Below are 16,058 nucleotides of genomic sequence, written 5' to 3' on the forward strand. Positions count from 1 at the left end.
TCTCACCTACATCGTCCATATAGGACGACTCGGGAACTCAACTCCTACCCCGGGCAGCTCACCTATCCCCTTATGCCCAGGGGAAAGGTATCAAGCCGTTTGACAGCTGGTGCTGGCTGTCAAACCGGCTTTTACGCAAAACAGGCGGGAGGCAGCAAACAGCTGCGACCGACGAAATCGCCTGCCACCGGAAGTCTCCGCTATTAAAGAAGTTTTATACAGAGTATTCTAACAAGCCAGACTAACTTTTATACCTGTTTTGTTTTCTTCACAGGTGGATCTCTCTTATTTTTAAGGGGGCAGGATGTCAGAATCCAGTTATATTTCATTTCTATCTATCTTCTCTGATATAAAACCAATTCTTACTCTTTCCTGGATTCTGTCATACTACTAAGAGGGTGGGGGGTATGCATGGTTTTTTTTTTTTTGGTTTTTTTTTTATTACTTTCACTTCCTCTATTCACTACAAAGTAACCCTTTGTTGATTTACTTCAGATCTGGTAACCATAACAATGTAGCCATTTGCCTTTCATCCTATGCTCCTCTGAACTTCTCCTCCTTTACCAGCCAGCGAGAGAAAGGGGGCGGGGGAAAGATGCAGCATCTGGGATCTTGTGAGGAGTTGAATGATCATGCCAACGGAGCCAGACTGATGTTATCTCTCCTGGAGTTGACATTTAGAAATCTGCTGGTTTTAATCGCCCGGAAGAACTGTGGGGTGGGGGGCCTGCTTAGGGACATTTTAAAACATCGAATTGTAAGGGAATCCCTCAGATCCTGTCTATCATGCCCACTATCAGTTTCTTTTAATAAAAGTTCCTGTTGGAAGAGACCTTTTCCAAGAGTTCTGCTTTTTTAAGATGTGGATTGAAGTGGGAAATACATTAAACAGATAACCTCTATCATTTCAATACAGTGCAGGCTTTTGAAATCAATCAGTAGGTTTAATTTCAGCCTTTCAGTGGCTACAAAATTATAGAAATACTTGTGAGATATATCTTAACCCAATAATACGTAAAAATACTATAGGTGCTAAAATGTCTCTCTGGAGGCAGCATTTAAAAAATGTCTCCAGTCTCCACTTGGTTCTCTTAATTTTTTCAATTTTTTTTTTCAGTTCAGAATAGAACTCACATTTACCGTTTTAGAGCCGTTTCACCTAATCTGTTCCTTGGTTTTTCCTGCCTAAGTGTAAAACCTTCATTTTTTTCCTACATTAAATTTCTTTTTGTTGGATAGAGCCCATTCTTCAAGTCTGTCAAGATCCTTTTGGATCCTGAGCTTGTCTTCTGGGGTTTTGGCTTTTCCTGCTAGTTTAGTGTCATCTGCAAATTTGTTGAATTCCCTTCTATTCCTAATCTAATATCTTCTAGATATTGAGTAGTACTGGGCCTAAGATGGAACCTTATGGTACCCAGTCCTTCCTTCCTTCCTTCCTTCCTTCCTTCCTTCCTTCCTTCCTTCCTTCCTTCCTTCCTTCCTTCCTTCCTTCCTTCCTTCCTTCCATGTAGATATAGTACCATTAAGGACTACTCATTGAGTATGATTTTTTCAGCTAGTTACAAATCCATCTGGTGATGATGCTGCCTATCCTACTTTTTTTTTTTTTTAGCTTACCAAGAAGTAGATTGTGGTCTACTTTGTCGAATGTCTTACTGAAATCTAAGTATACTATGTCTATAGCATTTCACTGGTCTACTAATTTAGTCACTTTGTCAAAGAATGAAATAAGATTGGTTTGGTATGATCTGAAATCCATGCTGACTTCTAGTTATAACTTTATTTATTTCTATATGTTTGCAGATCTGTATTTAAAAAAAAATCTTTTCCAGTATCTTTCCAGGTTTGATGTTAGGCTGATTGGTCAGTAGTTTTCTGGGTCTGTTCCCCCCCTTTTTTTGAAGATGGGAACCACATCAATTCTTTTCCTATCCTCTGATAGTTCCTCGGTGCTCCAGGATTTTGAAAGATATAATACAATGGTTCTGAGATTATGGGATGTAATCTGTTATGTTTTCTGTTCGATGCGGCATTGAAGAGGCAGCAGGTGAAAAACTATTTTCTTTATTGAAGGTCAAAACAGAAACTAACAAGCACATGCTCCACCCCTATTTACACATTCAGCCTAGGAGGCAGCAGCCAATAGAAACACAGCATTCTCCCGCTTAAATGCATACTAAGTAGACTGTAGACAGAAAGTCTGCTTGTTGGCCAAGTGGCCTGCTAACCGTTACTACACAGATCTCAGCAACCAATTTCTCAAATTTAACTCAATACATTATACCCCTTCCCCCTAGATCATTGACACAACTTTGTTTTGTTTGTGCAAACATTATAGATATTCAAAAGGCATAATGGCATACAATGGTACATAAGCATGACATTACATTGTTCCAGTAGCAAGAATTCCTAAGCATTCCAGTTTGCAAGAAAACACATAAACATTCAAAATTGGAAGAAAAATACATAAGCATTCAAGTTTGCAATGAAAATACATAAGCATTCAAGTTTGCAATGACAAAATCTTATGTAGTCTTTTAAGTATTTTGGTGGCCCTTTTGCCCACTCCAAATATCTCGGAGCTACTGCTAGCTCCTGATCCGCAAGCTCACCTGCCAGGCTCGGCAGACCCTAGCTTTGTGACTCGTCCGACATGGTTGGAGCCGATTCTTAAAGGCTGGTCTGTTCCGGTAGACCCAAGCCTGTGTCTATTTCTCTGTTCCGGTAGGCCTGAGCCAGTGTTCCTCAGTGGGGTAGAACCCACTGGATCGGCATGAAAAGCCAATTGAGGAGCCGATTGTCGGCCTTGTCCCATGGACTCAGTGCCTGAGTTAGGAGCAGCCTCATTTGCAAAAACCCCATTCGGCAATTGCAAGGTCTCGCTGGGAGACTCAGATTCATGATCGCAATCGTGTTCCTCCTCCTCTCCCTGAGCAGAATCATGAGTGGAAGGGTGGTTTGGTAGCCTCCATCGCAGCTGGTCAATGTGCCTGCGAAGCACTCGACTGTCTTCCAGGGCCACTTCATATGAGAGCGGCCCTGACACCTTGCAAACCACAGCTACCACCCACAGTGCCCCTTGCCTGTAGTTTCACGCCCACACTGGGTTGCCAACTTGCAAATGCCTCAGAGTGTTAGGCTGCTGTGCTTGTGAAGCAACCCTGTCTGGATGTAAGCGATCCAGTTTCGTGATCAAGTGCTGCCCCCATTTTAATTCAGCTGGGCTTCTGCCTGTAGAAGTGCAGGATGTTGTGTGTTGGCAGAGTAAGAAATCTACCCGCCTATGGTGCCAGTTGCCAGTTGCAATCCTCTTCAAGGATTCCTTGGTCATTCTGACCATGCGCTCCACTTGGCTGTTAGAGGCTGGGTGAAAAGGAGCCGAAGTGGCATGTCTAATCATATTCGCCCTTAGAAAGGACTGAAACTCTGCAGAAGTAAATTGAGCCCCGTTGTCTGAGACTATGCATTGCAAAGATGCTATGCAGAACCTGGATGGTCCTAGCAGTAGTCATAGTGGAAACTGGAGCGACCTCTAACCACTTGGAGTGGCTGTCCACAACTATGAGGAAGAGTTGCCCCTGAAAGGAGTCTGCGAAATCAATATGAATCCTCGACCATGGGGCTTGTGTGGTTTCCCATCTGTGGACCGGGGCATGTGGCATTTCTGGCCTTGACTGCTGGCAAATACTGCAGCTGTGGACCTGGGCCTCGATATCTTTATCGAGCCCAGGCCACCAAAGGTAACTACGCGCGAGTGCCTTCATCCAGACTATTCCCTGATGTCCCTCATGCAGAGAATCAAGGATTCTAGCCCTCAGTGAGGTCAGGATTACAACCCGACTGCCCCACAAAATGCAACCCTTATGAGTGGATAACTCGTTCTTCTTTCTCCCAAAATTCTGAAAGTTAGGGCCTGGACACATTTCAAGCCATCCTGTGAGCACCCAGTTTAACACGCGGCTCAGCATGTTGTCTGAAGCTGTTTCAGCAGCCACATCCCCTGCGTTAAGGGGAGACTCTGGCAAATCCTGGATAGCCAGGATGCGGTTAGCTGGAGCGAGATCTGGCTCTAAATGCAGTAGGGGTAACCTATTAAAGCCATCTCTGTGGCCTATTTCTTTGCCCAGTTTGTGAATCAGACAATAACTATAAGCAGACAGGAATATTGACCCCCTTAACATCCTAGGAGAAATAATTTGGGGTATTTGCTTGTTCGTAGTGAACAACCCCAGAAGTGGCTTGTGGTCTGTGAAGACCGTGAAATGGCGGCCATATAAATAGTCATGAAACTTTCATATACCCGCCAAGATGGCCAATGCCTCGCTATCAATCTGTGCGTAATTGCATTCCACTGAAAAGAGAGTTCTAGAATAATACGCTATGGGAACTTGTGTCCTGTCAGCCTGAAGATGGCTTAACACAGCTCAGATCTCGTACGGGGATGCATCGCAGGCAATGCTGATTGGAAGCTGCTGATTAAAATGAGTTAACACCGCATTTGATGACAACAGTGATTTAACTGCTGCAAAACTTTGCTCATGGATGCTCATCCAGTTCCATTGGACCTTCTTGTCCAAGAGTCGGTGTAATGGCCTTGTGGGGAAGGAAGGCATGATAAAAATTAAGGAGTCCCCAAAAGGCCTGAAGTTCTCCTTTTGTCTTGGGATGGGTGCCTGCTGAATTGCTTTGAGCTTGGATTCAGCAGGATGAATGCCTTCGGCATCTATACGAAACCCAAGGAACTCTGTGGAAGTGACCCCAATTTTACATTTTTCCTGCTTTAGTTTTAGGCCTGCTTTGTGAAAACACTGCAATACGGCTCAAAGCCTTTCAATTAGGATTTTGACTGATTCCCCGGCTATGAGGACATCAGCGAAATACGGGCACACACCTAGAATGTTTTGGAGCATGCTCTGAAAAATTCTTGGGGCTACACTAACCCCGAACTGTAACCGCCACACCTTGAAAGCTCCCTTGTGGGTTACTATGGTCTGGGCCTCAGCTGTGGGGTCGCCCACCAGCAGCTGCTGATAGGCCTGGGCCGAATCTAATTTGGCAAAAATGCGACCTCCCTGTAGAGATGCCAAAATGTGGATGACTACAGACACCGGATAGGAGTGCTGCTGGAGAGCTTTATTTAGCGTGCATTTATAGTCAGTACAAATATGGACTTCCCCGTTGGCCTTAAGTGGCATAGCTATGGGAGTTTCCCATGGACTCCTATCTACCAGTTCTAAAATGCCTTGTAGCAACAGCTTGTCCAGCTCTGCATCAATTCTCTGCTTCAGGGCAAAAGGCACCCAATGAGGCTTTATCCTTATTGGTGCTATTGTAGGATCAAGCTGGAGGGCAATTGGGGGGGCTTTGTATTCCCCTAATTCTGGGCTGAAAACACTTTACAAACTGCCGAGAGGCTTGAAGTCTGCAAGCTATTTAACTCGGTCACTTGAATTCCCAACGCATCAAACCAATCAAATCCGATGAGGCTAGTGCAGTTGCCCTCAACTACTACAACTTCCAGGGGACCCTTGAAGTTTCTGAACTGCACCCCGAGCGTGGCCTCCCCCTTGACTTTTACCCGGGAGTTTTGGAAATTGGTTAGAACGAGGTTCGACGGCCTGAGCTTAACTCACTTGCCGCTTCGACTACAAATTTGCTGAAGAGTCTTTTGGGACTGTATCTAACTCCATGTCAGAAGGAACCCCTTGCAACTTGACTTTGAGACACAACTTTTCCTTGAGTGGGCGATGGGTGCCTGTCCTAAACACGCTCCTTCTACTAGCGCAATAGCCCACCCTGTTTTGCCCGGGCACCCCGGTACCTTTCTGAGGCAACTCTTCTGATGGGTGTTCTTTCCTGAGACCCCTACAAACAGCGGCAATGTGGCCTTGCTTGCCACATGCCCGGCAGGTTGCCGTGCGGAACCGGCATTTCACCCATTTGTATCGGCCTCCACACCCAATTTATTTATTTATTTATTTATTTATTAATTGCATTTATATCCCGCCCTTCTCCTTTCGGACTCAGGGCGGCTGACAGATGATAAAAAGCTAACATAAATACATATTACACCTAATTAAAATTTAATTAAAACGAAATATTTGAAAGTGTCCAATTAAAAGTAATTAAAACCCCTATAAAATCCCCTATAAAATCCCCTCAACACATTGAGAAAAGGGAACTGTCTTGTCAATTGGTCATTGAGGCCTTCTTTCAGGTGGTTGCTGTAACTGATCGACTTCATGGTCCGATTTGGAGTCTTCGACTCTCTTGGCGTCCTCTTGGTGGACAGTCTCCATGCAATGAGGGCTCTTGGAGAGCCATAGGGCCTTGACGGCTCCGCCAGCTGCTTCTTCGGCCGTGATCTCCCGCAAGGCATCTTGGAATGAGATAGTCTCTTTCGTGAATATCTTTTGTTGCAGCTCTCAACTCCTTAGCCCACAAACTAAATGGTCCCTCATCTTTCTTCGAGGTCTTTGAATTTGCAAAGTCCAGCAACTTGACAAAGAGCAGCTATGAAGTCGGCGGCGGACTCGCCAGGATGTTGGTCTCTCTGTTCAAAGGTGTGCCGCCAGGCAATGACCAATAGCTTGGGCTCAAAGTGTTCTTTGAGCATCTTCTTAAGTTCTGAGTACGCGATGGACTCAAGCGGGGCTGGTGCAACCAAGTTCTCAGTGATATCAAAAGTTGCCTGACTGCACACACACAGCAGTCTTGTGGCCTTCATACTGTTGTCTCGAACTTGGTTAACCCGCAGGTAGTTTTCAACTCTCGCGACATAAGAGCTCCACCTCTATGGCTGAGCGACGTCGAATTCGGAGAGTTTTTCGATCTTTGCCATGGTAAGTGTTTCGTGGGCCTTTCAATGCCTCGTGCTGTGCAGGTTTCCATGGGACTTCCAGGGTGGATCCTTGGAAGCACTCTCCTCCAGCATTTCCGTACTGGCAGGATAGAGTGAGGGGGGGAACCGCCATTCCAACCCAGCGTCTACTAGGCCTAACCCCCGTAGTGACTCAGCTCTTCGAATCGAAGGCAGCACGATCCCACCTTCGTTGCCAATGTTATGTTTTCTGTTCGATGCGGCATTGAAGAGGCAGCAGGTGAAAAACTACTTTCTTTATTGAAAGTCAAAACAGAAACTAACAAGCACATGCTCCACCCCATTTACACATTCAGCCTGGGAGGCAGCAGCCAATAGAAACACAGCATTCTCCCGCTTAAATGCATACTAAGTAGACTGCAGACAGAAAGTCTGGCTTGTTGGCCAAGTGGCCTGCTAACCATTACTACACAGATCTCAGCAACCAATTTCTCAAATTTAACTCAATACATTACATAATTTGTCAGGTCCTGATTTGATTGGGCATCTGTGGAAAGTCTTTAAAGATGACCAAAGTTCCTAAAAGTATATGGGATAAAATATGCTGTGAAGTACTTTGATCTTAAGTTCAGGATTTCAAAAATAAGCACCAGGATTCTGATTTTGGACTTAACAGTGACTGACACTTAATTGGCAAAGGATTGATGTTCCATGATGTTTTTTGGCCAGTACCCATTAGTATTTGAAAGTTTAATGAAGTTTTTGAGATGTTTTTAAAGGAAATAGAATGATAATGCATTTTAGTAATCCAGTGAGAAAACATGAGAAATGCCAAGCCTTTCCTGATCTGAAAAGATTATAGCTAATGCTGTTGTCTTTAGTTATAAAACAGTCTTTATCCATAAAACCTACCTGTTTTTCCACGAGTTGATCCATCTCTATCACAGACTGTAAATCTATTTGGTTGTTTTAAGGCCTCCATTTGGATATGAAAGAGTAAGACACTGCCAGGATAAGGATAGATATGTTGGCATAACTAGTGAAAAAAGCAATAATTTGGCCAGGCATAATATAAATTATTAAATTCCATTTGCTCCACAGAATCTATTTTAATTATTTCCTATCCTGATAAAGCAGAAAGTAACTGAAAATCTGTACCTAAATTGATAGTGATCTAAAAATGACAATAAGCCTAAATGTGAGATCATCTACTTTACCCTCTACTTGCTTAGATCCAGTGGTGGGATTCGGTTGGTTCGCACCAGTTCAGCAGAACAGGTAGCTAATTTTTTTGTTGCCCAGGCCCAAACGGACTTCCAGAAGTGGCATCACACAGAGAACCAGTTGTTCACATATTTGAATCCCACCACTACTTAGATCTGAAAAAAAAAGTCATAGAGCCATCTGTATGTGTTGTCTGATAACATATTAGTAAAGTTCCATGACATATTTAATCATGATTTAAGTCATGACCATCAGTATAGGCATCCTTATCATCAGATATTATATGCAAACAATGCATGAGAAATCAGTTAAATCCTTAACCTGAACCACCGCTCCAGCATCAGATGTGAATATTCAAAATTGCCCAATAGCAAGAAGTCTGGAGATGGATATGAAATTTTTAGGGGCCTGTAGTCTCAGTATCTTTCATCATTGGCTAAGGCCTGCTGAGAATACTAATTCAATAGCATTTGAAATCCCAAGTTCCTCATGTCTTATGTAAATAAGTTGTTTAGGATTGTTGCCTTTTTTACTCAGATTTACAAAGTATATTATCTAGATACTATTGCAATCATATTATTTAGTACACTTTTTTCCTTTAAATTTATTATTTGATTTTAGGCTTCCTGTCTCCTACTACTTTAGCAAAAGGCAATAGTGGCTTCTCAGATTCACTATATTTTTTAATTACTAGCATCCTACATGAATATAATCCCTTACATTGCTTCATAAAAACTAAAAAGGAAACTGATGAGTAGCTCATTAGTTTATCTTTAAATTAGTCAAATTAGTCAAATGTCAAATGTCAAATGTCAATTTTTCTTTTCTTCTCTTAATAAAATAAAATAAAAAAGAGAATATTGATAACAGATGATAATGAATCTTATTGCAACAAAAAGCAGTAAAAGAGTGAGAATGAATGCTGTGGGATCTGTGCTGAATAGGAGTAACTTTGATTTTTGGTCAAAACAATTCAACAATTAAACTGTAGTTCCACACTGCAATTTAAATAACACTGTTTTAATTACAAAAAGTTTTATTAGTCCTTTTACTACTTTTTGTTGATTGTTATTCTGTGAGACTCTTCCTCCAATAATAATTCTATGGCAGTGCCCATGATACTTTTACAAATATGCCAAAAATAACAGTTTAATTCTTCTAACTACTTATAGAAAAGACAATTCTTCTGTGGCATTAAAAGACCCTTGGGTAGTATTTGCTTTACAAATTACAATCTTTTGTTTGTAATTCCCCCCTTCTCCCTGCACTCTCTCTCAACATAGTTACATGTATACACACTTAGCCAGAATCTGAAGACTGTTCATCATGCTATATTTTCTATTCCTTAGAAGAAATGTTCCAAATATTCTGTATTGCAAAATGATTAATCTTTGCCTTCAGACAAAAATTACAGTTTTTATGAAATTCACTTCATTGTGTTTTAAATACATTGGTCAAAAAAGTTATTAGGAATACAGTATAAAACCACAGCAAAAATGTCTGTAATACAGGTTTAAAAGGCAGCGCCAAAATAAAGCTGAAGTACAAGCTCTCAGTCGCTATTTACAGAATTGAGGCATTATCAAACAAAACTTAAATTAATATCAATTTATCAAAGTATACATAAAAATAAAAGCCTGGTCATTTATTTTCAAACAAACAAGACAAACATGTGTGGCAAACATGGCAATTCCAATGATGGGCCTTGTCAGTACAGTGTAGATTATTAATATTATCCTTCCCTAAAGTATATTTGCTTTCAATGTTAAAGAGAAAAAACTAGAACAAGAAACACCATAAACTCTGATCATATATTAGTTGATGCCTATACAAAAATAAAGTATATTAATTTTAAATGTACTTATATCTTGTGGTCTTTGAAATTACAGAAGATTGTTTAGGATTACTTAGTTCAAAGTATCATCATCGCACTGATGTTCAACTACAAACTGATAATTTTGTTCAGTGAATGGAGCCAAGCCTCAAATTCCAAGGAATGTGAACATAGACCAATCTATGCATTTGGAAAAAATCAGTGTGTGCAATGTAGTGAGCAGCTTGTGCTTATGAAAAATGATGAATCAAAATGAAATCTCAGCAGTGAAAAGCCACTCTTAGAAATTATAAATCTATAAGCCAGACATAGAATAGGCCAATTAGAAGGGGCAATAGTTTTAGGTGTATGCTTCATTACTTTAAAATATTTACTAAAAATGTGCAGAGTATGATAAATGTTTGGTAAAATGTGTCATCGAAGTGCATCAAAGTGTATCTGAAGCGGTTGTGACTCCCTGTTCAACATATACCCCATGACAAACTTGTTATATAATGTATGAATCTTTCACTGTTATTAAATTGATGCACACAAAATTCTTCAAGTTGAAGAACAGAGATAAAACTATTATAAAAACAAAAATGCACCTTAAGTGCAAATTGAACAAAGTATAGGGTTTGCAGGAAGGATTTAACTTGATAGTTTCTCGACTGCTTCAAAACTCACCGGTTTTGGTATTTGACACATTTTGATGGGAAAATGTTATTCTGGTCCTCATCATTTGTTTGGTGCTTAACACAGTGCAAAAGGAAGTGGGGGACAGCAGCAGAAAGCAAACAGAAAGTCGGCCATGCTGGGAAAATTGCTGCAAAAGGAAGTGGGAGACAGCTGCAGAGAGCAGACAGGAAGTCAGCCATGCTGGAAGGTTGCTGACATAGGAAAAAGGAACAGATAAGAAGTCTTCCCGGCCAAAAGAAAGGGTCATAATAAGTCACATAATTTGTTTGATATTCATCTTTTTCATGCTCGTCGCACCTCCTGGAATCAATTAAGGATAAGTACCAAAGTACCCCTGTACTGAGTTTTTCAAAAGACCTTCAAATAACCTCAAAGTTGTAGTTTTCCCTATTTTCTAATAGATGCACCATTAAAACCACAAACAACAAACATGTGTATTGGTGGAGACTTTATCATCAGTTTTACAATCAGCAATAAGATGGACCACTTATCAATAATATGCCAAATTGATCTATAAAAAAGGCCTCATCCTAATTGGGCATGTTTTACATAAAACATTTGGATATGTATGAACAGCCTTATGCAACTGAATCAAATGAAACCATACTGAATATATACTGAATATATATAGTTTGTCATGTGTTATTTATCAGTATTGATCCACAACTAATAAGACTAAAAGCTACCAGCATCAATATTTAACAATGTGAAAATGGAATTTCACATAATAACCCTAATAAAATGTCCTCCCTTCTTCTATACCTAAAAGTTGCACAAGTGATGATGATGTGCTTTTAAGGAAAAAAAACAAAACATTGTTTAACAACATTGGTATTCCCTTCCCAGGATTTCAAGTTGTTTTATAAACTCAGTTTCATGAGAAACAGAATACCACACAGCTATAAGGCAAGAACAGATAAAAATACAGCACATATGTAATTGTTTCAAACTATACAACAGGCTTTCTTTTATATTTCACCAATCAGACTGCAGTTGATTCACATTGAATCTGTTTAAGATTAGTTTGTAGTTCTAGTAAAACTGAGTCATTGGTTCTTGAAGTTATTTTTACTTAAAAGATCTGGATTTGGGCAAAGCACTTCATGCTTTCAGAAATTAATTGGTGCAAGTAGATTTTTCTTTGAATAACTCACAAAAATTATATCTATAATTAACATAACAGCATTGCTGCTCTATTTTCAGAGCAATACATAAATTCTTCTGTCCATACTCTGCTTCCATTAACTAAATCATGGGATCAGAGCATTCACATCTTATCAGTTAGAAAAAAAATGTTTCTGTTGAGACAAAGGATAGGTGGAAAAATAAGTGGTTTTTAATTTGTTCTAACTCTAGATTGTTGATTTAATTAATACACTAAATTATTACAAAAATGTTATGGTGTAAAAAGTGTATTTTCAAAACATCTGCATAAAAATATGCTAAGTTTATCTTTCTACATTTCAGTCAAATTCAGAGATGAGTGTGCACAATTAACAGCCTTAAATAAGGGATGGGGGTGGGAGTGAGATTTTGCAAGAAGCACTTGCTAGCAAGAAAGAGGTTCTTTTACTTAACTAAAAGTTTCTGTTTACTACACTAACATTTTGGTTACCTACATTTGCAAAAAAAACCACCCCACTATTGTTAATATAAAACTGTCTCATGAATGCATGCTACAAGAAGAGCTCATTTCTGGCAGCTCAGCTTTCTGATATGTATTTTTATTGAATACTATCCTGCTCATTGTGTTTTTTCTTTTTCTTTATGGCTGCTGTTCACATTGCTCCAAATACTGCATACAGCAAAAGTTTTAATTCATGTGGAAACGGTGTTCCCCTCGAGTTATGTGGGAAGAGAACTCATACCTATCCTGGCTGTGATAGCCACACATATTACACTCAAAAGGATCACGGAATCCATGACAACCCATATGGATGGTATACATTACATGGTCTAGAAAAAGAATTCTACAGTGTTCACATTTGTAGACTTTTACTTGCTCCCCATTGCCATTGATTACTTTGAAAGCATCTTGGGAGCTGTCATTGCTTCCTCTTAGGACATCATACTGCCTGTGTTCTTCTTTTATGGAGAGGCCATTCCGTGCATGAGGCACTATGTGGTTGGTTAGGTATATTAAACCACTACGTTCTTCATTATTGCTCTCAGTATCGGTGGAGTCTTGGCCACTGTTGCTGGGTGAAGGGTCCCTTTCTGAAGAGATGGACTTGGTTTTAGAAAGTAGTAGCAAGTTTTCCACTGCACTGTCCTGAACTGCATGATTGGCTCGAGCATGGCTGTCTCCAAGGGGTTTGTGAAGCTGATACATTGGACTGATGACAGGCACTCCTTCTGAGCCACCAGGGGATGTCTGCACCAAAGGGCGCAAAGATTCCGCCCCTAGATAATTGATGGCATTATTAATAGCTTGGTCAATGACATGGGTTTGCATCATATCATTCTCCTTTTCATAATTGGTGGTTGTATCATAGGGAATATCAGATATACATTTCTCACCTGCAATCCAAAATATATCATAGTTAGGCTTGGTTTTGAAATATTTTTCTAGACATCAGGCCTGATCAATAAGAATCGATAATGACATTGGGAAAATATGAATAATCTGTACACAAAGGTAGTAAGTTGAGAAGGTGTGCACAAAGGCAAAGATTCTAAAATGAAATATTTCTAATACATTTTAGCAGAATCACTGTTCGGAATTCAGCTGAACTTGCCAATTTTCTGACTATTTGTGACTATTATTTTGTTTGATTAATATAATTCATCATTTGAAGACTTCCTTCCTTCCTTCCTTCCTTCCTTCCTTCCTTCCTTCCTTCCTTCCTTCCTTCCTTCCTTCCTTCCTTCCAAAAGTAGATGCCTTTGTATTTTTTTAACTCCTCTTATTGGGAGATAAAACCTGATCCTTTGGAGTGTGGACCTTCACATGCCACACCATACCTGTGAGCTGTCAGAGATTCCATACGCTTGCTGTATGTGGAAAGGGAGTTTTTTTATATATATAGAGAGAGAGTTCTGGGCTCAGAGAGATAACTCCCAAATATGGCTCCTTTGTGACATAGCCTGACATAGTTTGCTATGAGAAAGAGAGCAAAGCTGAGAAAGGCTTGGTCGTACCAACTTGAAACTCCTGCAGAAGCAGAATCGAGATCACTCTATTTTTCTCACATAACTTTATATTCTCTGCAAAGCAATTTCCTGAACAAAGCATTGTAATAGATTGGACAAAGTACATGTGCATGCTGCTTTTGCTACCTTCCATGATTCTAAATATTCTGTTTTCCTTTCTCATAGAATCAGACTTGTGTGACAGAAGTTAAAATACCTATGATGGAAAATGGCAGTCAGATGAGCAGAGTAGTAACATAGCAAATAAACCTCTGCTAAAAATTCTCATGTCCTAAAACTTATTTTCTCCAGAATTGGAAACATACTTTTATTCCTGTATGGGTCAAATAGCAGCTTTCTGTAGGGGAGGAAAAAGGTTTATTAGCCTGGAACAGTGGCTTGAGAACAAGAATTAAATTCCCCTCCACTTGCTTTTAATTTCAAAAAAGCAGGGCATCCAGTCCTGGAGATTCTTCATCATTTCATCCAATTTTCTACTCAATGCAGAAGATCAGACTTTGTAAATCAGTAATTCCTAAGAATACCTCCACACTGAGTTATGTTTGAAACTAGAAGCTTTCTCTTTTTTTCTAGAAATTAACTACAACTTATATAGAACTGTAATGAAATATTAGTGTCAGAACCCATTTCTATTTCATTTCTATCTATCTCCTCTAATCTAAAAACAAATCTCACTTTTTCCTGAGTTCTGCCATACTCCCAATGGGGAGGGGGGAATATGCCTGCGGGGTTATTGCTTTCGCTTCCTCTATTTGCTACAATGTAACCTTTTACTTTATTATTGCCTCTGTGTCCGCTGCCTGCTACAATGTAATAATTTGCTTCCTACACTGCAGCTCTCTCTGAACTTTCTTCTCCCAAACCTGTCAGCTAGGAAAAAAGGGGGAGAAAGAAATACAACCTCTGGAGCCTGGCTTATTTCTCTGGTCTCAAAAGGAGGTGCAAAGAGCTGCTTGAACATCGTGCTACGACCGAAGCCACACTGATGTTATCTCCCCTTTCCCACAATGGACTTTAACACCTGTGGATTGGCCGATCTGAGCCGTCCGGATGAACTGTGGGGTGGGGTTGGCTTGGGGACACTTTAAAGTATTGATCTGTAAAGGAATCCCTCAGATCATGTCTATTATGCCTGCTATCAACTACTTTTAATAAAAGTTCCTGTTGGAGGAAACCGTCTCCAAGAGTTCTGCTTTCTTAAGATGTGGGATTGAAGTGAGTCCTTACAATTAGCATGATCCAACATTGGAGGGGGGACAGAATTATCACCTAATGGGAAAAGAGATTCTTTCTTGTGACCAAAGCAGAATTGTGGCTACTAAGCATCTGAGTTACTTGATTTCATTTTGATAAAGCCTTCATGTTTTTAGAGCCTACGTCCATGTCTTACTAAAATTCTTGCTGTCATTATTGTTATCTTCTTACGCCACACTGTGAATAACTGACAGGAAACACTACTCTTCTAAGTCTTCATAGCTGGCAAGATTTCTTATTATGTCAATAAGGAAGTGAGAGCATGAAAATTGCATCTTCCTCTAGTCCCATGCCAGGACTAATCCATAACCAAAAATGTTCTTCTCAAAATTATTGAAAATCCATGTTTGTTCCATGTTCATAGATTTTGTATTCTTCTGGAAAAATATGTGGCACTTTATTTAGATAATGTTTCTGAACTTAAGAAAGTCTGTGAGTAATTTTCATCTACAGTACAATGTAAGGTCATCTGATGAGGCTAACTATATTACAAAAGTTTCTGGGCAGCAATATGGAACACTACTATCACATCTCCTGAGTGTCAGGCCTATGCATCTGGCAATATCGTTCTCTTAATAATGCTGTTATTCCTGTATCATGCAATTATGCTCTGCAAGACTAAGAGTTTTATGAAATCATTTTTGTTGTGCATTTGAATTACTACTGAAGTATTCAATATTATACTGATAGGACATATGAATTTTATATAGTTTTCATGCTGTTTTGGAAGCACTGATAGGAAGCGAAGTATAGTGAACTGGATGAATAGTTTTCAAAATGTTAGTAAAAAAATTCTGCATATACATGAATATCTTCTGTGTACTAAACACACTGTAACATAAGTGTTCATTCCATTTCTAAGCAACATTATAAAAATTAAGACATTATTCTTGGTAAACTACATATAATCAGTAGATTTGGCTGCAAAAGCTGAATTTTATCATTACCTCATGTGTTGCTATTAATTATTTCTCTCTCTCTCCCCTGGACTGCAAGGCAATCAGACCGGTCAGTCCTAGAGGAGATCAACCCTGACTGTTCTTTAGAAGGCCAGATCCTGAAGTTGAAACTCAAGTATTTTGGCCACCTAATGAG

At 39.8% G+C, this 16,058-nt stretch overlaps 1 protein-coding gene across 1 annotated transcript in view; it reads right to left on the minus strand.

The window, feature by feature from the left end:
• Nucleotides 1-12,325: 12,325 nt before the first annotated feature.
• The window catches only part of IKZF1 (IKAROS family zinc finger 1), a 95,364-nt gene continuing 91,631 nt past the window's right edge, over nt 12,326-16,058 (minus strand). The window contains exon 7 of the mRNA XM_015816170.2: nt 12,326-13,076. Coding sequence (XP_015671656.1) covers nt 12,370-13,076 — 707 coding nt within the window. The 3' untranslated portion in view covers nt 12,326-12,369. The remainder of the gene's footprint in view (nt 13,077-16,058) is intronic.

The sequence above is a fragment of the Protobothrops mucrosquamatus genome, unplaced genomic scaffold (genome assembly GCF_001527695.2).
Source record: "Protobothrops mucrosquamatus isolate PMUCROS unplaced genomic scaffold, P.Mucros_1.0 scaffold408, whole genome shotgun sequence".
In the NCBI taxonomy this organism is placed as follows: Eukaryota; Metazoa; Chordata; class Lepidosauria; order Squamata; family Viperidae; genus Protobothrops; species Protobothrops mucrosquamatus.